The sequence below is a fragment of the Myotis yumanensis genome, unplaced genomic scaffold (assembly GCF_028538775.1).
Source record: "Myotis yumanensis isolate MYYU_CA2020_CCGP unplaced genomic scaffold, mMyoYum1.0.hap1 SCAF_9, whole genome shotgun sequence".
Lineage (NCBI taxonomy): Eukaryota > Metazoa > Chordata > Mammalia > Chiroptera > Vespertilionidae > Myotis > Myotis yumanensis.
The window spans coordinates 84,905,579-84,933,016 of record NW_027223760.1 but is presented as its reverse complement, the minus strand read 5'-3'; the positions used below and the strand labels follow the sequence as shown (position 1 = coordinate 84,933,016).

General features: G+C 61.1%; 1 protein-coding gene across 1 annotated transcript; it reads right to left on the bottom strand.

Annotated features, from left to right (window-relative positions):
- On the bottom strand, window positions 1-27,438 carry NUDCD3 (NudC domain containing 3). The gene is made up of 6 exons (XM_070424897.1): window positions 26,945-27,438; window positions 21,757-22,079; window positions 10,549-10,681; window positions 5,764-5,907; window positions 3,076-3,264; window positions 1-1,291 (listed from the first exon to the last, which is right to left on the bottom strand). The coding sequence occupies exons 1-6, from the start codon at window positions 27,134-27,136 to the stop codon at window positions 1,181-1,183; spliced, it is 1,092 nt and encodes a 363-aa protein (XP_070280998.1). The 5' UTR covers window positions 27,137-27,438; the 3' UTR covers window positions 1-1,180.

Genomic DNA, 27,438 nt, shown 5'->3' with positions numbered 1-27,438 from the left:
TGTTTAAACACATTTATTGCAAACCCACGTGGCAGACGACGGTCCTGTCCTCGGGCCTCGCCGGGCTCCGTGGCCCATCTGCTGCTGCTGCGTCTGCAGAGAGAAAACAGGCAGGAGCAGCGGCTGCAGGGCAGCCAGGGGCAGAGCTGCTGCTGTGACCAGCACCCCTCCCAGACGCTGACAGCGGCGCGGTGGAAAGACAGGACACGGAAAATAAAAGCAGGCCCCAGGAGGACAGCCACCAGTCCTGGTCCCCGTCTCCCAGATCACTGAGACGCAGACGCACCCACCTCGCCTCAGGGGAGACCCCTCGGGGGGCGCAGAGGAACATGTCGAGAATGTTTGTCACAGGGACAACACAGAGACCTGGGCCTGAGGAGGGGTCCCCGCAGGTGCAGGACCAGCCGGTGACACGTGCGGTCAGGGCTCGGGCCACCAGCACCGTCTGCCCCCTGCCAACGGCATCACAGGGACCCAGGGGAGCTGCCCTTTGAGCAGAAACGCCGGCGAGGAACCAGCTCCCGCCCACGCACACAGCGTGGGAGCCTCCAGAAGGGCTGTCTGCCACAGGCTCCGCATCTCCAGGCTCCAGTGGGGGAGGCCGGGTCCTGCCGATGGGCACGTGGCCTGCGAGACAGAGCGCAGGTTTGGGTCCGAGGTGGTGGGAGCAGAGCTGTGGTCGGGGTTCCTGAGAGGGATGGGCGGCCGCTCAGCTCACTCCGACAGGAACCAGGTCCAAAAAGGAAGGTGCAGGGTGGTGGGACAGGGCAGCGGTCAGCGGTCAGAGGTCAGAGGACCCGCTGTGTGGGCGGCCACAGGACTTTCTCCAACGTCCAGAGCAGCACCCAGGACCGGGTGCCCGGTGCCCGTCTGAGAATGTCTCGCCCAGCAAGGGAGGCCAAGTCCCCAAACTTCCTGGAGTCACCCACCCCGCCTCCCGCCTCCCGCCTCCCGCGGCACAAGAACAGCAAGCAGAGCTACAGATAGCAGCGAGGGGGGGGGCTGCGGGCCCTGCTCCACCAGCACCCTCGGGCGGCCCCGCCCTGCTCTGAGCGTCTAGAGAGGCAGGCAAGGCCGAGGCCACAGGCCCTTGAAAGAAGGGATGGGAGGGCATCAGACAGCAGGTCCCCAGGAGGGCACGCCAGGCCCGCCTCCAGCCTCGAGGGCGAGGGTCTCGTCACTAAAACTGCACAGCCCCCGGGGAGATGTTGAACATGGCCGGGTCGAATCGCTGGCCTCGGAAGGGAGAACCTTCAGCGTCCCACCCCTTCTTCAGCATCTCATGGACTTTCTACAACAGAAAACAGACAGGGAGGTTAACCCCGGCCCAGACGGACACACGCGCTTCCTCCTCCAGGGCCCGCCTGGGCAACTGAGCCTCCACAGGCCGAGCTCCATGCAGACCCCGACCCCGGTCTGTCACCGCCAAGGGCTGCGTCTTCATGTGCTGCTGCTGGCCCTTCCCACCAGGAATCTGTCCAAATCCAAGGGCCCAAGGACTGTGGCCATAGGTCCCTGCTCCCCCTCCACCAGCCCCCGGGCCGCCCAGGCATGTCTTCACAGTCGTCCCAATTGGCCGCCATCCCTGGCCAATCAGGAATCCTGCCTCTCGCTGCGTGCACAGGGCGGGGACACCAGCGTCCGCACCAACTGCGCAAGGCCCTTCCCGTGGGGCCAGTGCCCAGACTGCTCGTCGTCTGGTGGCCACAGCAAGTTCTGCTCAAGCACGAGAGGCGAGCTCAGCGATGACACGACCAGCAGCTGCTGTGACCCTTCCGTCAGCCCCAGCCCTGTCGGCCCAGCGGGTGCGGCTCAGCGATGCGGGAGGAAGGACAGGCCCGTCCAGCTCAGGGGACCACCCACCTCGTGCTCTTAGGGTCCTGGTGCGTGTGACCCACCAACCCAACCCCACTGCGTGCAGTAAGGACGTGGCGGATGGGTGGACGGACAGACCTACAGGCCCCCGGTGGTGGGACCAGGGCACTCACAGCACCAGTCAGGCCCCAGGAGACACGCGGGACCCTGAGCATCTGGGCAGTGTTGGGGAGGGCCCACGTGTGTCCGGCAGCTCACCCGTCACGTCAGTGTGGCCACCTCCATGCGGGACCTGGCGCTGCACTGACTGAGGAGCACCCTCCTCACCTAAACCCTCGGGACAGTGAGAGCCGAGGGAGGCTGTGGGCCCTCCGGACCCAGGGTTTCCCGTTCCGTGGTGCGTCACCACGGTCAGCCGCGGTCTAAAGTACGTTAAATGGAAAAGTCTAGAAACAGACACCCGAGTCCAAATCGTGCGCTGCTCTGAGTGGGTGATGAGGTCCCTCCCTGTCCCTCTCCGTCGCCCAGATGGGACGCGTCCATTTGTCCAGCGTCTCCACGTCTCGGGGGTCAGATCAACCGTCAGGCATCACAGGCTGTGCCAGTCACCTGATCCTCCCCTCGATGCCCAGGGCAGGGCGGTGACGCTGGCACTTGGACGCCGTGAGGAGCGGAAAGTGCGCCCTGAAGGGGAAGGCGAGCCCGCATGGGAGGAAAGGCCCACCGGCTCCGTGCCGACCGCGGTTATAGGCGCCCATGCATAAGGGACGGCTGCACTCATCTAACTCATCCTCTCCCCGGCCACCCAGCTCCACCGCTCAGCGTGACCCCTCCTGTCGCCAACGTCCTCTCGCCTCACCACAGCCTCGGCCACACAGACCCTCAGGCCTCTGACCACTCACAGTGACTCGGGAGGACCTCCCGCCCTGGTCCTGCGGCCGGGCTGGGCCTGCCCCCCACTCCGGCTCCTGCAGAGCTGGGGACGCAGGCCACATGACTGGGTCTGTGCACGGGCGCGTCGCGGCCCTGCCACCTGAGCTCCGACCAGGTGTGAACTGTGCGCCCTGTCTGGGGGGTGACCAGCTGACCAGCTGGAGCCGCCGGAGTCAGGACGCAGGGGACAGTCGTGCCCTCAGCAAATGCACCACCCCACCCCGTCCACACCCGCTCTGCCCGTCCCATCCACACCCACACCTCCCAGTCCACACCACCCCGCACCCGTGGCCAGCCACCCAGCCCGGCGGCGGGCGAGGCACGCACCAGCTCGTGGCTCTGGGGCTTCCCCTGCAGCTTCTGGTGGTAGTCGAAGGTGAGCCGGTCCAGCACGGCGTGCTCCTCCTCACCCACCGTGGCCATGGAGCGCTCCTTGTTGATCTGGTCGATGTCGATGGGCTCCTCGCCCTCCAGGACCGCGCTCCACCAGTACTCACCCGCCTTGTTCAGGCTCACCTGGGGTGGGCGGGCGGCTCAGTGTGGGGACTAGTGTGGGGGGTCGGGGCCCTTGCCCCCAGGTCCTCACAGAGCCCGCTGGGCGCCAGGACCCAGAACACTCTCACCTGAGGGACATGCCCAGGAGCCCCCGCCCCATGACTGGCCGCCCCCACCTGTCCCTGCCAATCATGCCTCCCTGGGACGCCGCAAAGGCTCAACCCCCAACAAGAGCTCCTTCCAACAGACCCACCGCCCTCCTGGCCACCCCACTCCGCTGCCCGCTTCTGCTCCCAAGCCCAGACCCTTGTCCTGCCTGCGGGGTCAGGGCCGAGCGCTGAGCCATGCAGGTGTCAAGGGCTCCCCGCACCCCCCCCTCATGCCCCTATCTATGACGACACTGAACCCGACGTGGAAGAAAACACAGCACCCCGCCCGTCTGTGCTGGGGACTGAGTCCACTCCCCCCTCCTCAGTCACACACCTCGCTCCTATTCAGGGAGGCAGCCTGCCCAGCGGACGACGCTCCCCATAGCTGCCCCTGGTTCAAGTTTGGGCCAAAAAGACACGTGAGAGTCTGTGTGTGTGTGGGGGGGGGGGGGGGGGGGTGCGAGGATAAGGATGAGGATGACGGGCAGGAGCCTGCTCAGCTCAGGCCACTCCTGTGGAGGACGTGCGCCAGTCCAGTACTGGCCCCTCAGGGCAGTGCCCGGGGTTTAAGCCACTGGAGCAGAGCCGGGCCGGGCCGGGCTGGCAGACGAGGAGATGCTCCATCCACTACGAGGGCCGCCCGCCTGCAGCCCGAGTCCCCAGGAGGCTTCTCTGACACCACCCCACCCTGAAACTCCAACCTCCGCTCTCCCTGCGGGCCTGGGCCTGGGCCTGGGGCAATGCCACAGACCAGGCCACCAAGAGGCGGGAGGGGCCGAGGCCTGAGCACCGAGGGCCACAGGCCCCCCCCCATTCCAGGCCTAACTTCCACCACAGCCTTGCACTCACCAACACGCTGACATATCCAACCTGTATTTGTTGTTTTTTAATCCTCAGGATATTTTTCCATTCAATTTTATTACTTTTTAAAATATATTTTTATCGCTTTCAGAGAGGAAAGGAGAGGGAGAGAAACAGAAACATCAAGGATGAGAGAGAATCATTGATTGGCTGCCTCCTGCACGCCCCCTACTGGGGATTGAGCCCACAACCTGGGCATGTGCCCTTGAATGGGAATCGAACCCGGAACCCTTCAGTCCACAGGCCAACGCTCTACCCACTGAGCCAAACCGGCTAGAGCTTTCCATTGAATTTTAGAGAGAGTGGGAGGGGGAGAGAGGCAGCGTTGGCTGTCTCCTGCACGCCCCCAGCAGAACTGAACCTGTGCGCCTTCAGCCGTGGCCCCTGCTCTAACCACTGAGCCCCTGCTCGGCTGGGGAGCCTCGTCCTCACGAGAAAGCCGACAGGGACGTGGGGAGTGCGGGTGAGTCAGCACGGACGGAGAACGACCAGTGTCGGGAGGACAGGGACCTGCTGATATCGCAAAAAGGTGGCAGCTGGGGCGGGGGAGCCAGGACTAGCCAGCCTGCCACCCCTTTCGAGCGCTGTGACAAAGGGGAGGGCGCGCCTGTGCAAACCCTGTCATGGGCCCAGCAGCCCCCGAGTGAGACGCACCGACCAGGTCAGCGGACCCGGTGCGGCTGCGGGCCTCAGTGACTGTGAGGGCATCTCGTCGGCGGGGACGGCCGCGCCTCGGCAGCTCGTGGGCAGTGAGGCCGGCGCCCGCCCTGCGAGGAGGGGCTCAAGGAGGCTGAGGAGCGCGGGGAGGCTCCATAACGAGGAGGAGCCAGGAACCGGGAATCACGAAGCCTCGTTAACACTGTGTGTGGGCGGGAGGGAGGCGAGAACTGTCACCAGGTTTAGCTGCCGCCCCCGCCTGGCGGGGCTGCCTGGGGCCCGGGCTCTGGAGGGCAGCTGGGAGGCAAGTGGCATGGAGGTTGGGGGCAGGCTCCTGGGAGGCCCCGCCCTGTCCCAGGGTTCCCATGTTCCCTCTCTATCCTGGAGGCCGCACACCCGAGGCCACACGCCCCCAGCCCTGCCCACCGCCACTCACTCCCGTCTGGGTCCCCTCTGCCGGCTCCAATTCCCCTCTCCTCCTAAGGACACGTGTCACTGGACAACCAGGCGACCTCCCACCTCGGCCTCCTCCCCCTGCAAGCATCCTGCTCCCCAAGTCCCACCACAGGCCAGGGCTGGCGAGGACAGCGGGCCCTTCCACCCTAGTCCCCCGGGGCCGAGCCACAGGACCAGGAGCGGAGGTCCCGCGAGGCTCCCGTGATGACCCAAACCAGCCGGCCACAGGCCAGACTGCGACCGTGGGGCCCGCTCCGCCTGAGCGCAGAGCACAGCGTCCCGGAGCCCGGAGCCCAGGGCTGAGTCAGGTCCCAAGCGTCCCCAGCACGTCAGTCACAGGACCTCCGGCCTCCACACCGCCCGAGGGTGCGGTCTCGGGCACACAGCCCCCACTCACCAGGACGCACTTCCCAGGCTCCAGGCTCCACAGAGAGCTCTCCGTGTTGACCTTGTGCGTGAACGTCCCCTCCATGAGGACGCGCTCCCCGCGCTCCTCCAGCACGGCCACGCGGATGGAGCTGCTGCTGAGGGCCACTGAGACCTGAGGGGGAGAAGAGCCGAGTCCGTGGGAAGGGAGGTGGGACAGCAGGCGGGGAGGGCGGGAGGGCGGGAGGGCAGGCGGGGGCGGCAGGGCAGGGGAGGGGAGGGGGCGAAAGAACACGGCGGGGCATCCTGGGGTCACCAGGCGTCCTGCAGAGACAATCCCGCACTGGAGCAGGCGGTGCGTGACCACCTCCAATAAGAGCCGAACCTGGGGGGAGGGGGAGGGGGAGGGGGAGGGGCTGCTTCCCTCCACAAGCCTCTGTGGCAGGAGGACCAACCCTGGTTGTCCCTCCACAGGCCGCTGCCACCTGAGGCCAGGCGCTGGGGTTCAGTGCCTGTCCCTGGGAAACCGCTCTGCAAGCCGCGTTCCTGGCCCTTCCTCTGGTTCCGACCCATGAGGCCCACACGAGCCGGTCGGCCCCACGCCCAGGTCACCGGGTCAGTAACTGGAAGAGGACAAGCACACGGACCTGCCTGTTTCACTTGCTCCTTAAATCCTAAAACCTGGTGCTTTACGATGTGGTCACCTTTTCGTAACATTTGCCCAACATGGGAGCTGACCGCACGGCCCCGGACAGCCCTCCCCTGGTCACTGCCCGCGACGCCTGTGAAAGGCCTGAAACAAGACGCTCAGGCACAGGACTGTGACGTCAGCAGCACTGACTCTACCCCACGGGGAGGTGGGGAGACCCTGGGGGCGAAGGGACCTTCCACACGCAGGCTGGGGGGCGCCCAAGCTCCAGGAGAAAGAACTCCACTCAGTGGGCTCTGCACAGCCAGACTGCTCAGCCCCCCCCGCCCCCCATCCGACCACCATGGCCGACAGGCCTCCCCGACTGGCCAGCACTGCAGCCAACACCCAGAGCCGGTCGGGCCTCGTAGGTCCTGTCTGCGCAGGAGCGAGGTACACAGACCGCCCTCCGCAGGCTGCAGAGAGCGCTGCAGTTCCAAGCCTGGGCAAGCTTCTCGTCCTGCTCCTGGACACGGGCACCAGGCGCCGACAGCAGACACCAGGAGTCCCGGTGAGGAAATCGCCCTGGGACTACACCGCTCCTGACCTGTGACCCCCGGAGACGACAGGACGGAGCACAAAGAAAAGCCGCAGATGAGGCCGGGGAGGAAGCGGAGGCCGGGACACGGACAGAGGGCGATGAGCCCCCAGCCCCTGGGCTTCCCCTGTGGTCAGCAGGCACGGAGGGCGGGAGGGACAGGACCACCGTGGGCCACGGCCACGAGGGCAGCACCCGGAGAAGCCCAGCAGCCGGCGGAGGGCCTGCGCGTGACGAGGGCGACCGTCCCCAACTCGGCCCGACTCAGCGCAGCGGTCGCCCGGCCTGCACCCTCGCTGGGGAATAAACACACTCCTCAACCAAAACCCCACAGGGAGGCGGCTGCATCCTGGGAGGAAACCAGCAACGTGGACACAGTCGGGGAGAGGAACGACGCAAACCCTGCAGAGCTCGTCAGGAAACAGGCTGTGGAACACGCTTCCTACGTGTGCCTTCAGCGAGGTCTGCGGAGAGGCCGTCTCTACAGAACCAGGATGAAATATAAGAACCGTCGGGCAAAAAGAGCTCAGAACTAAAATGCAGTGGCTAACACAGGCCTCAGCAGAGACACGGAAGATAAAGGCCAACGGATGAAGGCAGAGGCCAGGCCAGGCCAAGCCTGCATTGCGGACGCTGTGGCGGCCACTAGACAATTTCCAGAGCGGAAGGAAAGCGTGCCTCCCGGCTGGGGGACCACAGCGGCTGCTGGCGGGAGGGCCACGGAGGCCGACAGGCTGAAATCTCCCGACACGGTGGCCTGCACCCAAACTACATAACCACACCCGGCACCCAGACACCTGACCCCGCATCACTGTGAGGAAGTTACGAGGATGGAAACAGACCGAGGAGGACCCGAGTGGCGAGCACAAGGCACCGACTGGCAGGCATGAGGCGGGCAGCCCTGGCCGTGGCGCCCAAAGGCGGGCAGCTCTGCGTGGGGCTGAGAGAGATCTTAAAGGTCTCCTCACAGGAAGACAATGGTCACTAATTGTGCCACCATCTCTCTATAAAAGGCTAATATGCAAAGTGTCCCCTCTGGAGTTTGACCAGGAGTTCGATCGCTTGCTATGATGTGTGCTGACCACCAAGGGGCAGCGCGGAATGAAGGAAGGCCCCAGCCAGCAGCCGGGGAAGGAAGGCCCCCATAAGCCCTGATTGCCAGCCAGGCCTAGGGACCATACCTGTGCACAAATTTCATGCACCGGGCCTCTAGTTTCTCAATACAAAGCAGGTCCAGTCACACACCCTGTCCTGACTGTGTTCCTGTCAGTTACATCTCAGGACACTGCAAACCCAGAGACCAGGAGGGTTGAACAGCAACCTGAACGAGAGGCGCAAGCGGCTGGAGGGGAGACTCCCCCCGGGGAGCTCAGGAGGAAAGCGCCTGCCAGACAGCAAGCACCTGGGGGTCTAGAACTTCTCAAGTTGCCAGGAAAGCTCACTATTTTTGACAAGAGAAAGAAAAGGCAGTGAGAAACTGCAGGAAACCAAAAACCTAGACGCAGGGCATTGCACGTGATGGCGTGAGGACAGGAAGCAGCGAGAGCCTCTGCATGGTGGGCTCCCGCGGCTCCTCGGCTTTGGGGACTTGCCGAAGGCAGGCAGAGCCCGGGGAGCACCCAGGCAGGAAGCCTCGGCCAGAAGTGCGGGCGCTGCCACATCTCACCCACTTCACCCTCCCTCCGCCCTGTAGCCCGTCCGGTGGGCCTGGCAGCCCCAAGGGAGCGGGGGGGGGGGGGGGGGGGGGGGGGGGGGTGCGGGGACCAGGGACGGAGCTCCTCCAAAGCTCATTACACACCGGGGACCCACTCACCAGGCTGCTTCCAACCAGACTCAGAAAGCTCCCCCCAGGCCTGGACTGGGAACAGGTCTGTGCTGAAGGTGGGAGGGACCATAGAGGTTCATGCTGATGGCGACGCACGAAACACCCGCCAGAGGCCCCAGGGAACCTGCCGTGATGGCGAGCAGGCCGGCCGGTCCAGACAGGACAGACGGCCCTGTGGTTGTACACGTGCTAGACCCCGAACAGCCGTCTTATGTATTTAAAAACGTTCTACGCAGGAGTGCAGCCTGCGGCCGCTCCATCAGGAGCTCCCCGGCAGGGCCTTCCCAAGCTTCTGATGCAGCCACGAGCTTTCCAAGAGCTTTTGGCACAAACTCCAGCAGCACTTCGAGCAGGGGCTGAGCCTCACAGGCAGGGCATGCCCAGAGGCCGGTGTGATTCTGGAAGTTCCCAGGGCATGGAGGGCGGCAGCACAGCGTGAGCCAGGGCCGCAGGGCCTCACCGGTCAGCAGGACCCCCTAGAGGAAGGAGAGCGCGAGGAGAGGGACCCGCTGCCGGTCAGTGTGGCCCAGGCTGAAAGGGGGCTGGGTGTGGCCTAGTCTGCACCTCTGGGAGTTTTCTCACCTGCAATGAGACTTTACACTAAAACGCTCTGGAGGCCAGCTTTCCAGCATCATACCCTAGGATTTGCAAAATGCCAGCTTGGTAACCAGCTGGCTGACATCACGGTCGCCATGGCTACCGAGGAAGGCAAGCAGAGTGGACAAAGCAAAGACCTGCCACGTCTCTACGGCTGGAGACCCAAGCTCCGTCTGGAGAAGCTTCCTTCAGACGCACCAGGACACACAACGGAAGGGCTGCCTGTGAGCAGGACACCCGCCCTGCACGCCTCCGCCCTCGGGCAGGCCCCTGCCACAGACCAGTGGGCGGAGGCGGCAAGTTTCTCGCCTGTGGCTCCTGCAGCTGCTGGAGAAGAGAACCAGGACCCCACACTCGGGGCCCCACCTCCCCCTGCACCCCGTGCTGCCCCCAACCCCCTGCGCGCTGCTGTAGTCACACCGCCATCAGGATGGCACCTGGTAGGTGCCAGGGACAAAGACCAAAAATACACACTGCTGACGGGTCGCTGCGGAGGCCCCTGGGAACGGCTGCGCGGCCCCGAAGGAAGCGGCAGCCCCAAGAAACCCTGAGGTCAGCAAACCAGAGCTGCACTCAGCTCGCCGGCTCTCAGCGACCAACACTCCGGTCACCAAGAAACGGAGACGAGAATTGTTAAAAGGAGGTCACAGCATAATGAGATGCCGTGGAAAAACACCACGGGGGAGGGAAATGCAAACTGTAGAGATGAAGGGAGGCGAGTGTAAATTAAGTCCGTGGTGTCACAGAAACGCCTCCACTGCATCAGCCCCGGTGCCACCCACACAGGTTTGGCCACACCCCGAGCCGGAGCAGCCCTGCGCCCTCCCGCGCCCCACAACGGCCAGGCGGCTGGGACGGGGCCTGAGCAGCGCCAGCCGAGCAAAACACCGCCCGCCTGTCCCCCACCGCCCTGGGGCCACCTGTCCCTCCAGCGCTCGGCTGCTCAGCCCCGGCCACGCGCTCCCCGCTGTGAAGCAGCCTTGCCCACCTTGTCTTCTGTGGAGACTGAACGCCATGACCCGAGAGACTGCAACGTACAAGCGAAGCTCAAGTGCAGCCACCAGCACAGGAGGCGGGGCGAGGGGTCCCACACCCGGCTGGCGTGGATGGGGGGGGGGGGTGCTGGGGACACCTGTGCCCGAGCGGAGCGGCTGGGGGAGCCGCTTACCTGCCTGCCCTTCACCACGTGCTTGGGCACCGGCACCTTGAGCTCCAGGTCGGTGTAGTCCTGGGACCAGGTGTAGTTCTCCCGCACGGCTCCGTTGTAGCTGTCGGGGTTTCTCTGGAACTGCTCCTGTCCCCTGAGGAAGAACCACAAGTCAGGTGCCAGCCCAGCCACAGCCCCTCACACACACCACGCGTGGCTCAAGCCTCCTGGGTAATGCTGTTACCTGTGAGTTTCTTTTTAAAATCCAGCATCAGTCGTTTCACCTACAGCTGGCACCACGGCTCAGCGTTGCCGCCAGCCCTCCCCAGCGAGGTCCTCACCCACAGGACCAGGCCCGGCAGCTGGAGCCGTCCGGACCCCAGAGCAAGACCCTCATTCAGACGAAGAGGGTCCCTGACAGGCTGCTGCTGGCCCAGGTGGACAATGCGAGCACCCAGAGCAGTGTCCACAGGGTGCGGAGCACCGGCGTGTTCACACCCTGAGGTCATAAAACAAAACCATGGCTCCCTGTCGGCCAGCGGCGTGGCTCAGGGCTGAGCGTCAACCTGTGAACCAGAGGTCAGGGTTTATTCCCGTCAAGGGCACATGCCCAGGTTTTGTGCTCGATCCCCAGTGTGGAGTGTGCAGGAGGCAGCCCATCAGTGGTTCTCCCTCATCATTGATGCCTCTCTCTCTCTTCCTCTCGCTTCCTCTCTGAAATAAAAAAAAAAATTTTAAATAGGGAAAAAAGATTAGACTTATCACTACAATCAAATGTACCCAGTCCTCCCTGGCCCGTTGCTCATTGGTTAGAGTGCCCACGGACTGAAGGGTCACTGGTCCAATTCCAGTCAAGGGCACGTGTGGGAGGCAACCAATCGATGTGTCTCTCACATTGAGGTTTCTTTCTCTCTCCCCCTCCCCTCCACTCTCTCTAAAAATCAATGGAAAAAATATCCTCTCGTGAGGATTCACAAAAACAAAAAACAACAAGAAAAAAATAAGTAATTCTATCCCTGAAATAAAGGAGGCAGGGTACCTGGGATCTCGCATAACGTGCCCACGTGCTCGCTGCTCTGACCACCGATCAGACGCTCCGCCAACGTGAACACACCGGTGTTTACTATGAACTCCCCAAGCGACTAAAAATGAGACCTGGCTGCATGAGACGTTTCCTTACATCGTGTTAATTATTTTAACAAGGGAAAGAGGCACTCCAGTTTTTTACCATTATGTAAAAGTGAGATATACATTTAAAACAAAAAGTAGGTCATCTGTTCCATAAATATAACCATTGAAGAATGCGGAATTCTTAGTCTTTTAACTGCATTCTTTACTCCTCGTCACCCACAATGAGGAAACGATTCCAATCACCAGACGACTTCCGAAGGGAGCAGTACCGAGACGGAGAAAACCACACTCCAACGTCCAGGGGGGCGGGAGGGCGCACCCGGCCCCGGCCCCGGTGGAAGCAGAGCCTGGAGACAGCCTAGTGGGTGGTCACGTCGAGATGCGGACACGCACCACCCACTCAGCAGACACAGACCAGACGCCGCAGCCACAGCCCAGCTCTCGTCCCTGTCCCCCGCCCCCTTCACCCCCCCGCCCCCGCAGCCAGCTACTGCCCCGAGGGGCGTCCATGTGCCCACAGAGGTGACTCACCCCAGTTTTCACCTGGCCTCCGAGTGAACCTCAAAGTCACAGCCCTGAGTTTCTACCCATCCTGACAGCCCCACCCAGTCCTGTCAGGACCCCAATGTCACCCTGAAGCCCCCACTTTACATCCAACTTCCAACTCACAAGTTCCGGCCTCGCCCCCCGGGAGGCTGTCAGCTTGGGGGACGCTGTCCTCGAGGGGAGAGCGACTCTGCTGCTCACCAGCCGGGCCCACGGTGGTTTGGGGACGACACGGGGACACAGGCCACAGCGGGGTGGCTCGAGCCCACCCTGCCTGCTCCTGACACTGGCATCAGACACCGAAACGTCCCTTTTAAGGGAGTCCAAGTCCTGCTGCAGGTGACCAGGGTCTGATGAGTAAAAGCTCAGCATCCGAGGAGACGCAGAAACGGGCAAAGTAAGAAAGGAGGCAGCTGGGGAGGCGGGAGGGCTGGTGGGCCTCCCAGGCCCAGGCAGAGAAGGGGGGGGAGGGTTAGGGCTGACGGGCGAGCCTGGGCCACCTCTGTCCTGGCCACAAACCACTGGCCCGTGACCAGCCGCTGATGGTCCCCAGCCGACCGGGGACGGGTGTGCCCAGGCCTGGAAGGAGGAACCGGCACTGCCTGCGCCAGAAAGGAGGCACCTGTCGGAGTGCGGCCAGGAGCAAGGCCAGCTCTGCGGGAGGTAGCCCGGCGAGGGGACCAGGGAGCCGGGGAGCCAGGGACCCCAGAGGCAGGGCCGAGGGGGAAAAGGCGACTCTACCAGCAGGTTTGGTCCCGGAAGGAACAGCCTGGTCCTGAGCTGAGAAGCTGACCTCCTCAAAGGGGTGGGTGCTACCAAGACGCCTGCCCCGTTCCACATGGAGGCGTGAGCGAGCCCTTCCTCACAGCACAATCCCAGCCCAGAGGGCAGGAACAGCCGCCCCAGCGCCAGTGCTAGCAGTGGGCACCCCTGAGGAGAAACAAAATGTTTACTGAGCCTCTCCCCACTAGACACTCAGCTGCTACAAAGGAGAAACAGTAACTTGTCAGCCACAGGAAACATCACAGAAAACCACCCTGTCAGGGACAGCTGCAAAGAGAAGTCCAACTGACGAGATGTGGCCCCAGGCAGGGAGGAGGTGCCCGTGCAGGGAGGAGGTGGCCCCGTGCAGGGAGGAGGTGGCCCCGTGGAGGGAGGAGGTGGCCCCGTGCAGGGAGGAGGTGGCCCGTGCAGGGAGGAGGTGGCCCCGTGGAGGAAGGAGGTGGCCCCGTGCAGGGAGGAGGTGGCCCCGTGCAGGGAGGAGGTGGCCCCGTGCAGGGAGGAGGTGGCCCCGTGGAGGGAGGAGGTGGCCCCGTGCAGGGAGGAGGTGGCCCCGTGCAGGGAGGAGGTGGCCCCGTGCAGGGAGGAGGTGGCCTCCATGGAGGGAGGAGGTGGCCCCGTGCAGGGAGGAGGTGGCCCCGTGCAGGGAGGAGGTGGCCTCCATGGAGGGAGGAGGTGGCCCCGTGGAGGAAGGAGGTGGCCCCGTGCAGGGAGGAGGTGGCCTCCATGGAGGGAGGAGGTGGCCCCGTGCAGGGAGGAGGTGGCCCCGTGCAGGGAGGAGGTGGCCCCGTGCAGGGAGGAGGTGGCCCCGTGGAGGAAGGAGGTGGCCCCGTGCAGGGAGGAGGTGGCCCCGTGCAGGGAGGAGGTGGCCCCGTGGAGGGAGGAGGTGGCCCCGTGCAGGGAGGAGGTGGCCCCGTGGAGGGAGGAGGTGGCCCCGTGCAGGGAGGAGGTGGCCCCGTGCAGGGAGGAGGTGGCCTCCATGGAGGGAGGAGGTGGCCCCGTGCAGGGAGGAGGTGGCCTCCATGGAGGGAGGAGGTGGCCCCGTGCAGGGAGGAGGCCACACCTGGCCCAGGAGAAAGGACACGCTGGAATGAGGCTCTCGGGTGGCTGCAGCAGGACCTGACGCGGGAAGGCCGGGAGTGGGTGCAGGGGAAGTCTCTGTGTGATTTCTTCAACGTTTTGGGGCACCTGGATTATCTAAACGTGGAAAGTGTCTTAAAGACGCATAATAAACAGACCTGGGGACTCAGGGCACCCCTGCCTTGGGGCTCAGCAAGTGTCTCCCAGCCTCTGACGCCTGCAGCCCACACTGGGCTGCGGCCGCAGGACCAAGAGATGCGGCTGCGGTTAAGGTTCTAAGTGTTAAACATGCAGTTTACTTCCAAATGCTGTTGTCACTAAAATGCTACAATAAGTACCAAACAGCCTGCATCCTCAGAGAATCTAAGGAAACCGCCTGAGACACGGCTGGAAACCCCACCACACACAGACTGAATGAAACCACAATCCTACAGGCAACACAGACTGAATACAGAAGGCTCAATGCAGACATGTCAATCTCTGACTCGAACCACGAATTTAACGTAGTCCCAAAGAAAATTTCAACAGATTTTCTCATAGAAAATTTAATTTCCAAAAAAAGCCTGGGGGAGGGAGAGGCAGGTCTCGTCCTCCAGTGGTGGATGCATTTCAGGGAAGAATGGCCAACACAGAAACAGATGTGAACGGAGAGAGGAAAAGAAAAATACAGTCACCTGCACAGCCAGTCGTGTCCAGCACACACACAGGGCGTGGCGTTTCCCACAAAGCCAACGAGGTGAAAGCTCACAGTGGCCGAGAAAGGGGCCAGGGCACCCGGCCTGGCTGCCACCCACCAGATGGCCCAGCCTGGCCCTGTGACGCAGGAGGCCGTCCGGGAACCTGTCCAGATGTCCATGTGCCTGTTCCAGCAGCACGGCAGCACCCTCACGGAGCACCGCGGTGACGGCCAGGCCAGGAACAACCTAATCACACTCCCCAGGGGACTCGGGGTGACGTGCGGCCACGGGGGATGCTCTGAGGGCAAAAGGTCCTGCTTCCGTCAGCGTCCCCTCGCGTGGGTGCGCCCAGGCCCTCCCAAAACCTCCCTCCCAGGCAGCCAGGAGTCCGCTGGGACAGCCCCGTGAATATTGAGCTTATTGGGCGGGTTCCCAACTGTGACAGGGGCAGGGGCCAGTGCCGTGGGGGAAAGGCCAGCCACACCCACCACACGCTGGCAGCAGGAGACAGGTCCCTGCTACTGCTTGTCCCCCATGGACGCAACAGAGTCCACACACAGCAATCACGTGACAGGAAAACATGGGCCAACGTGAAAAATGTTATAAAACACAAGTTTACAAAATGCCGGAAGCCAGTCCATCCTTGCTGCTTGACACAGTCGCTGCAGGAAAGAAACATCTGCACAGCATATGTTTCAAGGGACCTGGCATATATAGCATATTGTTCTTAATATGTTTGCTCTCTTTAGCGCCATGTGTTTTAACCAAGGTCACCTCTCCGAGAAAGGTTGTTTCCCCTGGTGGGGATTTTTCCCTGAGGTTAGGGAGGGGATACAACCCCTTAATTAAGTGCCAGGCGGGTAGTTAAGCTACATAATCTTTACTCCCTGGAATGGAGATAAGAAACGCCCTAACCTTTGTAATAGAAATTGACAGGATTAAAATCGGCTGGTATAAATACGCATGTAACAAGACAATAAACATCAGATCCTAACCAGAACCTAGCCAGAGAACATGGCAAAAGATCCTGGACAGAACCTGGCTACAGAACTTCACTGGAGAACCTAGACAGAACATGGCAAAAGATCCTGGACAGAACCTGGTTACAGAACTTCACTGGAGAACCTAGACAGAACATGGCAAAAGAACCTGGATAGAACCTGGCTGGAGATCCTGGCTAGAGAACCTGGCTAGGCTGCTGATCAACTGAACACTGTCTCCGTGTCGTTCATTCTTCGCCGACTCCGTCCACACCTTTGGGGATCCCTGGACCCGCTGGGATTGGACCCCAACAACAAAAGAAAACATGACCCACGGTTGCCTTTAGGGAGAACTCACTTTCATCACACACTCTTGTAACTTCTTTTTTATTGTTAATCCCCACCCGAGGCTGTTTTTCTATTGATTTTTAAAGAGCGTGGGAGAGAGGGAGGAAGGGAGGAAGCGAGGGAGAGAAACATGGATGTGGCAGAGACATCAACCGGTTGCGTCCCATGTGCATCACGACTGGGGCCGGGGATCAGACCTGCAACGCAGGTCTGTGGCCGCCCAGGAATCGAACCCACGGGCCCTCGGTGCATGGGCTGACGCTCTAACCACTGAGCACACTGGCCAGGGCACACTTGTAACTTTCTCTTTTTTTTTTATTTTTATTGCTTAAAGTATTACAAAGGGTATTCCGTATGTCTCCTTTTTTCCTCCACCCTTCAAAAACATTTACCCTAAGTCCCCAGCGAGCTCACCACACCACAGGCCAGCAAAACGCAGACTGTAGAAACTCTATGGGCCAACACTTGCTTTTTTAAACAAATGAATTTTGAGGGAATAAAAGAGAATAGAGGGTCAACTACAAGCAATGTTTGGCTGGGGCCTTATTTGCAGATTTACACACACTGTCATCACTGTTATGAAAATTGGGACATTACCAGAAAACCAGGCACTGAAACACTGGCGGGTGGCGGAGGGCAGGGCGGCACGGGCTGGCGTGGGTGCGCGGGGCCGGCGCGTTCTTCCGGCTCTGCCGTCTGTGATCAGATTCTATGAAAACATCCTCGGTGGGTGCACGCTGTTTCCCACGGGAGCAGGCCAGCTGGCCTAAGGCCTTCTTGGTGTGACAGGATAGCACTCACGGGGAGCTGGCTGTCTAGTGCTGAGCAGGCTCTCTGCACTGGGAGCTGCTCTCCTCACACAGGGCGCACCCACTGTCCCGCCCGCGCCCATGGCCCTGCCCCGCGCCCACAATGCTGGCCCCACCCTCACATGGTGGCGCCACACAAGGACGTCACCCTTGTACATGTCAACTTCTCACACCCTGAAACACACACTTCTCGGGGAAGAACTGCCGCTGATCCTCACACTGTCCTCTCCCACGCTCCGAGCCGCCCCCGGGATCGGGCAGCAGCTCACCGTGCCTCACAGCTTCAGTCTCCAAGCAGCTCCACGTACATCAGTGCTGTCAGTGCCCAGGCTAACCTCTGCTGGGAGGAAGCGAACAGCTACATGATAATAGTGAATTCCAAATAAAAACAAAAACGCAGCCTGGCAGGTGTGTACGGCTCAGTGGCTGAGCATCAACCTATGAACCAGGAGTTCACAGTTTGATTCCTGGTCAGGGCACATGCCCCAGGCTACAGGCTGGATCCTCAGTAGGGGACAAGCAGGAGGCAGCCAATCAGTGACTCTCTCTCATCATTGATGTTTCTCTCTCCCTCTCCCTTCCTCTCTGAAAGCAATAATAATATTAAAAATGTTAAGCTCCTAAACCAATCATAAAAGGCACTTCACACCCGGCTCAGAATTACCTCCCCAGCTGAGAACAGATGGCGAGGAGACACGTGCCGAGGGGGCAGCCGGGAGGAGGAGCTGGAGGGCTCTGCTGAGAGCTGGGCCTGGGCGCTTGAGGGCCGTGAGTAGTGCCCACTCGGGAGGAGGCGTGAGGAAACCTGAGCTCCTCTTGCACACTGTGCCCAGGGGCACCTGGGACCTGCCACGCGGACACGAGGACACGGAGCAGCCTCCTGACCAGCCTGTCGGCCAGGCTTCAGCCGGCAGCCATCACACGCGCTGTGGCCTGCTCCCGGGAGTGTGCACGCCATGCACATCACAGTGCAGAGCGCCCCTCAGGCAGCCCAGCTGCCAGGCAGCCATTTACTTTCTTTCATCTTCTTTGTTAGAGAATTGTTTCTGATCTATAAAGGCAAAGCCAGAGGTGGCCCAGCCTGTGTAGATTTCCATCGCATCCCAGCACCAGCTGCAGCGACACCTGCCGGCCGAGCGGTGAACTGCAGGACGACGCAGCCGCGGACCAGCCGGGCAGCCTGCACTGGCAGCGCTGAGAGGCGCCTGGCTGTCCCTCTCCTGCTGCCCTCGGCACAGCACCCACCATCCTCTGGGCACAGGCACGGGTCCGGGCAGTCCCAGCAGGACCCTGGGCATCACCTGTCACCATGTCCTCACGACAACGTGGAGCTGGGAGCCGGGCGGAGCCCAGCACTTTCTCAGGTGCCCTCTTGTGTGTCCAGGACACATGAGCCCAGACTCCCCTCGAAGGAATAAAACTGGGCCCTGTAAGCCCTGGGCCGGGGTAGGGCGTAGCTCAAATCAAGATTTCCCTCCAACATCCCCTAAACCACCCCAAAGTGCCACATGCGTGGTTTATATGTACAAGAGAGCCCTGCGGTCGGCAGGCCTGGAGGGGACGGGCAGAGAAGCCAGAGCTGGGTGGGCGGAGTGTCCTGTCTGTCGATGGCCCTTATGGGACCACACTTGTCAGTCACGAACATTCCAACAGTGAACTCTTGTGTAAAGTGTACACAGTGAATACGGCTTATACTAAAAATGTATGTAAAATACAGATGCACACGCTTTTATTATCTTACTGCATTTCCCGCAGGGCCTCTGCTGAATTTGTTTAAATCAAACAAGCGTGTGACAGGACAGTGGGACGAGACGAGTGGCCGCTGCCCATGACTAGCGCTGGCAGAGCCTCCCGCTTGGGCGGCCGACAGGAGCCAGTGGAAGCCAGCGTCTCAGACCTGGTTCCAGGGAACTGGCTTTTGGACAGGGTGCCGGACGACAGAGCTTGTGTGTGGTCATCAGAAGAGTAACTGCCTCACAGTTTACAGGGTGCAGACCCTGGGCACTGACAGGGGACCTGGCACCACCTGGGGAGAGCAGGACAGGCTGCTTCCACGCCCACTTTCCGACCCAGGTGGGACTCGGAGACATGGCCGCCACTTCCTGCGATGTTCACGGAAAACCCGTGAGCTCCTGAGGGCCGAGGCCCTGCCCCGGGCGCTGGTGCGTGCCCCCCTGAGGTTCCCCCCCAACAAGCTGGGGCCTCACCAACAGCTCAGGCTGCCCAGGACTCAGCGCTGGCCCAAGAACAGAAGAGCGGTCTCTACAAAACCTCCACAACCAGGCAGCCATTCTCACGGCTACTCAGAATCAAAATCAAACCCCCTTTTAAAAAAGTTTTTAGAAGTTATAAAAATAATACAAAAAATAGTAAAATAAAATGTATGCTCATTGCAAAAAAATTAGAAAACATAAGGGACAAAGATGACAATGAAAAACACTCAATTCCACCATTATTAATAATGTTTCCTTCCATGCCTTCCCTCTGTATAATTTTAAATGTTTTCCAAATTTGTTGTTAGTTCGAAGCCTGCTTTTCTCACGTGATATTCTATCATGAGAATATTTAAGTCAGGGTTGAACCAAAGAAACAGAACCAGAAGAAATATATTCAGAGATTTACTATAAGAAAGGGTTTTGGTGCCTGTGGGGCAGCGAGGCCAGTCCGAACCCCAACAGGCCACTAGGGAGGCCCCGAAACAGGCTGAGCTGCCGTCCCAGGGGACCCGCCCCACCTTTCCGGGGCTGACCGCCCGGGAGAGCCTCCCTGAGGCCACAGCACCACCCTGCGCCCCCGATGGTGCTCGCTGAGGGACATGAACTGCCACCCCCACACCACGTCTGCGCTCCTAGGACACCGTGCGGATGTCTCAGCGTCCAGCACTGTCCCTTTGGCCGATACAAGTGATGCTGGAATAAACGAAACGGGACAGAAGTAACTGGATATTCCGTCTTCACTCTCCTCTCTACTTCAGGGACAGACTTCTGGAAAAGGGGAGCCCCAGGGAGCCAGCAAGGTCCCCGGGGCCATCAAGGGCAGGACACGGCCACGTTCCACCAGCCCGAGGGCAGGGCCCGCTGCACACCTGAAGGTCCGGGAGAGCCCCGAGGCCGCGTCTCGGAAGAGGGAGCACCAGCCCAGAACAGCGGGGATCCAGATGCCCAGCAAGGCTTCCCCGAGAGCTCCTAGAGTCCCGTCACTGCCTGCAGGAACAACACTCCACAGCCCTCGAAGGCAATCCAGACGCAATAAGGCATTCACAACCTCCCGCATCCAACATAAAGTTACCAGGTGTGGGGAGAACAGGAAAACTCCGCCCAAATCAGGAGACCATTCAGTCAACAGAAACAGCCAAGAAATGACAGAGATGATGGAGACTTTCACAAACACATTAAACAATTTAGAGCAAAGCCATGTGAGTAGAAATCAAACCCTAAAAAAGGATCCAAGGGCATTTGCAGAAAACACGCCTCCTGCTGTCGACAGTGTGTGGGTGAGCTGAGGTCGGACCCCCAGCAGGGGAAGAATGTCTGAGGGCAGGACCTCGGAGAGAAAACGGAGAAGCCTGGGGCTCCGGGCTCAGAAATCCCCTGCAGCATAAACACAGGGAACCCCCAGCACACGGAGCTCAGACTGCGGCGAATGAGGAAGGGAACCACTGGAGCAGGGGGCACGGGTCCAGACAGGGACCATCGGCACTCTCCCCCCTCAGAGACCCAGCGAGCACGAGGAAGACAGAACGACACTCTTTTTTCTAATGTGCTTTTATTGATTTTAGAGAGAGGAAGGGAGCGGGGGAGGGAAATAGAAACATTGATGAGAAAGAAGCATCGACTGGCTGCTTCCTGTGCACACACTGACCCGGGGTCAAACCCACACCCGGGTCTGAGTCCTGCCTGGGAACCGCACCGGCAACCTCTCAGGGCACAGGACGCCGCCCAGCCAGCTGAGACCACCGGCCAGGGCTGGGACACGTCTATTTTTTAAAAGGCTCCATTCAATATGCGACGAGAATATCCCCAGCAATGAGGACCCCACGAGGCAGCTTTGGGACCAACGCAGGGGGAGGCTCCTCCCAGCTGCCTGCGCGGGAGCATCCTCGGCCGCGGGCCAGCGGATCCCTGTCCTGCGCTGACCCCTCCAGGCCCTCCTTCTCTACTGGAGTCCCATGGACACGCCCAGCCCCCTCCCGCGCCACCGGCCTCGCCGCGGCCGCCACCTGCTGTCTGAGCCTCCTCTGGTGCTGCCCGTCCACTTCAGTGTCAATCACCGCCTCCACGTGCTGCCTCACTAAGAGCTGCGCTCAGAACAGCCTGAGGGGGTGCAGCAGCAGGAGAGGGGAGGCACGCTGCGGCTGAGGCAGAGGAAGGGCTCCCCTGGTCAGGACAGGACAGGGACGAATTTCCCAAACACGGTACCAGGAGCCCAGGCAGGCATCCCACCAGGGGCAGAGGCGCATGATCAGTTCACAGACCAGGACTCAACCCTGAGGAGCAGCGAGGGCACAGCCTCCACTCACTGACACGCCAAGGGGACTCTGGTGCATGGCCCCCTATACTGACAGCCCCTTCAGGTGCCGGGAGGCCAAGGACCGTGGCACATGTACCGCCATGACCAGCAGGGAGGGACACCACCGGGACTGCCGGAGCCCACAGGCCCTGGGCCTTCACGGCTGAGTGACCCGCACACTCGGCCTGACCTCACCAGGGACAGAGAGAGGAAGGCGGCAGCCACTGCCCCGTCTGTGTAAGCAAAGCACTGTCACTAGGCCTGCAAACATGAGGAGCTAAATAGGTGCTGGCAGGGTGCTGTCACCCAGTGAGAACCACTCCCACAAACCCCCATCCCCACCCCCGTGTCCAGCGAGAAAGGGCTTACCTGGGAAGAGGTGGGGGTTCCCTCGGGGTCTGAGCAGCACCCGTGTCCAAGGCCCGTGGCTCTGCAGCCTCCCGGGAGCCAGGGGCCACCTCCTGCGCGTCCCGCAGCTGGCCGTGAGGCTCCGCAGGCCCGCCCGAGGCCACAGCCGCGTCTGTGGTGTTGACCTCCACCTCGAGCTCTGGGGCAGGGACAGGCGCCTGCTCCCCCGAGGCTGCAGCTTCTGCCTCCACAGCCTCCGCCTCCTTCCTCCTCATCTTCTCCTCCAGCTCCTTCCTCCTCTTTTCATCGTCCTGGCGAGCCATGCGGTCGAAGTTCTGGAACACCTGGAAGCAAACGCAACCCAGCAATGAGCGGCGGAGACGTGGCAACGCCCAGGATGAGAGAAAGGCAGCACCCACAGCCGTTCCCGCTGGGGGACAGATCGCACTGGACTCGACCGAGCAGCTGTGGGCCTCTCCACGGGGAGTTCCCAGTCCTCAGACGTGCAGCCCGACAAGCCGAGGCCCGCAGGAGCCCAGCCCAGCTCTCGGCCCACCTGCCATCACTCACACCTGCTGCCAGCAACACAGACAACACGCTGCCCAGGGGCTGCGCGCGGTGTGGGCACCAACAACCCCACTGCAGAGCGAAGGGGGATCCAGCTGGCCTTCGCTCCCCAGAACAGCGGGGGCTCCCTGCACAGGCTTGGGAAAGCTCGGAAATTCACTCAACAAACCCTGTGCCCTGCCTGCCATGGGCAAGAGCACCCCCACTGACAGCTCCCCCAGAACTCAGCACGTGGGCGAGCCAGCTGGTGTCCTCTGCAAGTCACACCAGGGAGTGCAGCCAGCACAGACCACCCTGACAACGGGCAGGACAGGCGGGGATGCACACTGTGCGTCAGACCGAGGGCTAGAACCCCCTTCTTATGAGAGAAACTGAAGACTTCCTGGGAGGAGGGGCCTGAATCAGACCTTCAACCAAAGGCACACCTTCCGCAGGAACCACATGTCCAGGGGCGGGGCCACCATTCCCCCCCCCGGAAAGTGGGGGCAGCCTCACCACCCCCAGCAGCCATGCTCCCCAGTATTTACCCAGAGGAGCTCAACACAAAAGCCCACACAGAAATGTGCACACGGCAACTTCATTCACATCTGTTGAACTCGAACCAACCTTCAGTAGTGACGGGCACACATGGACTATGACTACTCGACGCGATGAAGACATGATCACGCCAGGAAGAGACATGCAGGGCCCTTACGTGCATATTAAGTGAAAGACGACGGTCTGAAAGGCTACATCCTGTATGATTTCAACTCTGAGCAGCTCTGGAAAAGGCAAAACCACAGAGACTGGAAAAAGTCCCATGGCGGCCAGAGGCTCGGGAGGAGGGAGGAGCAGGTGGCGCAGGGATTTTCAGGGCAGGACACGACTGTGTGATGGCCGTGGGGGGTACGTGTCACTGCATCCGTCCAACCCGGAGCGTGCAACCCCGAGTGAGCCCGGTGCACACGGCGGGCTCCGGGAACGTGCCGTGCGTGCAGGTTTATCGGCGGTAACAGATGCTGCGACTCCGGGGGTGATGGCAGTGGGGAGGCTGGACATGTGGGCGCAGGCGGTGACGTGGGACTTCTGTCCAACTATGCTGCGAACCTAAAAATTCTCTACAAAATGTCTCAATAAAATAAAAAATAAAAATTTTAAGAAGTGGGTAGGAGTCAGCCTCCGAAGGACTGGAATGCAGACAGAACTAAAGGAGGCGCTGAGCTGTGCCAATCGGCACAAACATTCTCTCAAGACCCGGAGAACGCTGAGGAAGGCAGGCGGGCGGCTCTGAGGGTGAGGAGCTCGGCCAGGCCTGCCAGTGACAGGAAGGAGAATCGTTCGGTAGCACCGAGCACTGACAGACGTGGCAGCGGAAAACACAGCCCTAGAACCTGGAGACCACCCGCTTCCACTCCTCGCTGCACCCACAGCCTCCACTCATTCCAGAACCACGGGACTGTGGGGCTGGAAAGGCCCCCCGTGACCTCCAGCCCCTTCTCCCCGACGGGGTGACTGGCCAGGACTCCAGGGCTGGGAGGGACGGTGGGAGCGGCTGCCTGACCCCCTGGGCAGCTTCTGTGCAGGCTGGTCAGACTCTGGGCAGACAGTATCCGAAATGAATGGAATGGCAGCTGACCTAGTTTTTCTTAACCAGTTAACTGCCACCCGTCGCGTCCAAAACGGAAACCATCCCCACACACCACGATATTTTGAATTTAATTTAAAAAATCAATTTGTGCCGAAACCGGTTTGGCTCAGTGGATAGAGTGTCGGCCTGCGGACTGAAGGGTCCCAGGTTCGATTCCGGTCAAGGGCATGTACCTGGGTTGTGGGCACATCCCCAGTAGGAGATGTGCAGGAGGCAGCTGATCGATGTTTCTTTCTCATCGATGTTTCTAACTCTCTATCCCTCTACCTTCCTCTCTGTAAAAAATCAATAAAATATATTTTTTAAAAAAATCAATTTGCAATGAATATTATAAAAATATATTACAATTCGGGTGTTCTTGAATATTTTCAGCTGAAAACTCTCACGAAAAATGATCTTAAAGTTGGTCAAGGCTGCCACTTCGGGAAAACTTTTTTTTTTGCAGACGCGCGTGGCGTGTGGGGAAGGTCTGCGCTTGCGTCTAGACCAGCAGTTCTCAACCTGTGGGTCTCGACCCCTTTGGCGGTCGAACGACCCTTTCACAGGGGTCGCCTAAGACCATCCTGCATATCAGATATTTACATGACGATTCACAACAGTAGCAACATGACAGTTATGAAGTAGCAACGAAAATAATCTTATGGTTGGGTCACAACATGAGGAACTGTATTAAAGGGCCAGAAGGTTGAGAACCACTGGTAGACGCCTGTGGTGGACAATGGTTTAAAACCACTGAGCTACGTGGAAAGGAGCTTGCCTCTCCCGGGGGGTCCTTCAAGCTGCGCACCAGGCTGTGGTCCTCAGAATTCGGGGGAAAGTGTGAGAAGCTCTGCACCAGCCCAAGCACGAGGGAAGCTCTCGCGTTCCAGTCCTCCACCCCGGCCCTCGGGGCCTGTGAGGAGACGTCCAGCACCCTCAGGAAGGACAGATGAGGTGACCCACTGAGAGGGACACGGTGCAGGTGACAGACAAGATAACGTCAGGTGCCCGCAGCGACTCCACCTCTGTCTACCTCACAGGGATCGCCACGGCTCTGGGGTGGGAAGCCCGTCACCACGCCGGTGACGATGTTCCTGTGCTGGCAGCCGCCCACCGCCTGCCTGTGCTATCAGTGGGCATCTGTGCTGACCCAGTATCTCCACGTCGTGCCCCAACGCCCGCCCATGCCGACCTGTGGTTAAAGGACAGCTCCCAGGTCCACCCGGGTCTTCCCAGACAACTGCCGGGAGTGCTGGCTGTTCAGGCTCCTGGGCAACCACCCCTCCAACCATCTGCTGGAACTGCCCTTGGTGTTGGTGAGACTCACCCGTCCACCCCCCCACCCCCCCACTCTACAGCCTCTGCTTCTCCCCTCCCTCCCCTGCTCATGCCCCAAGGGCTGCCCTCCACCTTCAGCTCTTCTCTCCTCAAATTGCTCCAGTTCCTGTCTCCTGCAAGATCCAATCCTTCGATCCCATCAGCCTGTAGGCAGGGCTTCTGTCTGCAATCTCAAATCCGACTTGTCTAACACTGGCCCTTTCCCCTAAACTCAAATGACAGTACAGTTAATGCACTGTCATTAACCCAGACGCCCAAGTCTGGAACCTCAGGTCATCTGATTCATCTGTCCCCTCCCTCTGCCTGGAAGGGTACATGGAGCATAGTAGGTTCTTTATACACTGACACCAGACAAACGAGTTACCTGTCAGTTCATCGGCAAAACAAGGGCAAAGGCCAACCTTTCAGGCTGCGTGAGAATTAGGTCGGGTGGCGCCTGCAATGTGAAGCCCCTCCCACAGTAACCAGCACATACCAGCGCTCAGCAGCTGCTCCTTCCTCCTCTCCGCACCTACCTTCACCCTAGAGGACAGGGTGCCCGCCGACTGTGGGATGGGTAAGGAAGAGCTGGAATCACAAGGACGAGTCTGTGGAATCACGTGACCTTGCTGAATTGGCACCCTCACCTGCCACATAAAACTCAACCGTGTCCACTTCCCAGGGACGTCCATGGAGTTTAAACGGCCAGACACCCTCACTCAGACGCTGAGGGCGAGGAACAGCCGGAAGTTCTGATACCGACACCCACTCACCCCTTGCTAGACCCTGTCATCTCTGCAGTCGCTCACCCCGCACGCTTTGTCTCTTCTGCAGGCACAACTGCAAAGGAGCGGACAGGTGTGCGCCCCAGGGGACCTGGGAGGTCACACCAGCGCTTCTTCGGTTCCTACAAACAGGCTCGGTCCCAGCGAAGTCCCACCTCCCTGTGAAGCCTGATTTCCAAGCCTATCGCCTGCCTCCCAACAGGCTGTCACCTACTGGCCTTGCACCGTTCTCTGCTCTGATGTGTTTTATCTTCTCAAATGTCACAGCGTCACAAGGAGGCCGACATGAGTTCCCTCATTAAATACCCACATCGCAGTGGTGTCTCCAAGGCTCTGGCAGCCGAGTGTGACTCCTTGTTACGTTCCAAGGAGCACAGTCAACTGGGCCGGTGAGTATCAGTAGGACCTCAAACACACAATGCGTTTAGCCTGGGACAGACACAGGCTCGGACGCGCGCTTCTGACCTAGGAAGTCACATTTCAAATAAGGGGACCACACTCATAGGAGCCCCGGGTCACCAGGCCCCCCGCCGCCTCCAGCCGTGGCCCGGGGCGCGCAGGTCCCCGCTTCCATCCCCGACCGGCAGCCCCGGCGCCTCCGCGGGCCCAGCGCTGCGGGCGCCGAGCTACTGACACCCAAGTGCGGCGGTGCCACCCGGGCTGCCGAGCGCCAGGCCCGCTGCCCCGAAGAGCAACTTGATATGCGACCAGCGGCTCTGCTTACTCGCCCCGCGGGCCCAGGCGGCGAACCCAGGCCAGCGCCGGAGGGAGACCGAGGCCGGGCGCGCAGGGAGGGACGGGCGGCGAAATCGCGCGGGTCGGGGGCTCCGGGGAAGGGGGCGCCGGAGAAAGGGCCTCCGGGGAAGGGGCCTCCGGGGAAGGGGCCTCCCGCCCCCCGCCCCCGCCCCGCCCGGTCGCCCGGCCGCCCGGTCACCTGCAGCACCAGCGCCTGCGCGGCCCCGGGCGGGAAGCCCATACGGTCCGTCGGGTGGCGCAGCAGGCGGTAGAAGTCCGTCTTGCGGTAGAGGAAGCCGAAGAGCACGCGCAGGAAATCCTGGACGTTGCCCACATGCTGCAGGATGCCCAGCAGGGCCTGGTCGTACAGCTCGGCCGCCCCGGGCTCCATGGCGTCGCCGACCGGAGGGAACTCGCTCGCGGCGGGCCCGGACGCCGGCCTCGGTTACTTCCGGTGCGTCGCGGTAACGGCTCCGCCGCCTCCGGGCCCGCGAAACTTCGGTCCGCGCCCGCTCGGTCTCGCCGCGGGGCAGCGATCGGGCGGCCTCGCCGCTGGTCCCGCCCCGCCCCGCCCCGCCGAGCCGCGCCGCCGGCCTCCCCGGACGGCCTCCCTGAGGAGGGGACTTGGGCCCCCAAGTGGCTCCTAGACGCCCGAGGGCCCGGGGCTCCGCAGCTGAGGGCGCCTAGCGGCCA

Coding starts and splice junctions, on each gene's coding strand:
- NUDCD3 (XM_070424897.1), bottom strand. CDS start 27,136: ATGGAGCCCGGGGCGGCCGAGCTGTACGACCAGGCCCTGCTGGGCATC. Junction 10,682..21,756: donor GAACCCCCACCTCTTCCCAG/GTAAGCCCTTTC, acceptor GTTCTTCCTCAG/GGGACAGGAGCAGTTCCAGA. Junction 3,265..5,763: donor AGCCTGGGAAGTGCGTCCTG/GTGAGTGGGGGC, acceptor CGCCCACCCCAG/GTGAGCCTGAACAAGGCGGG.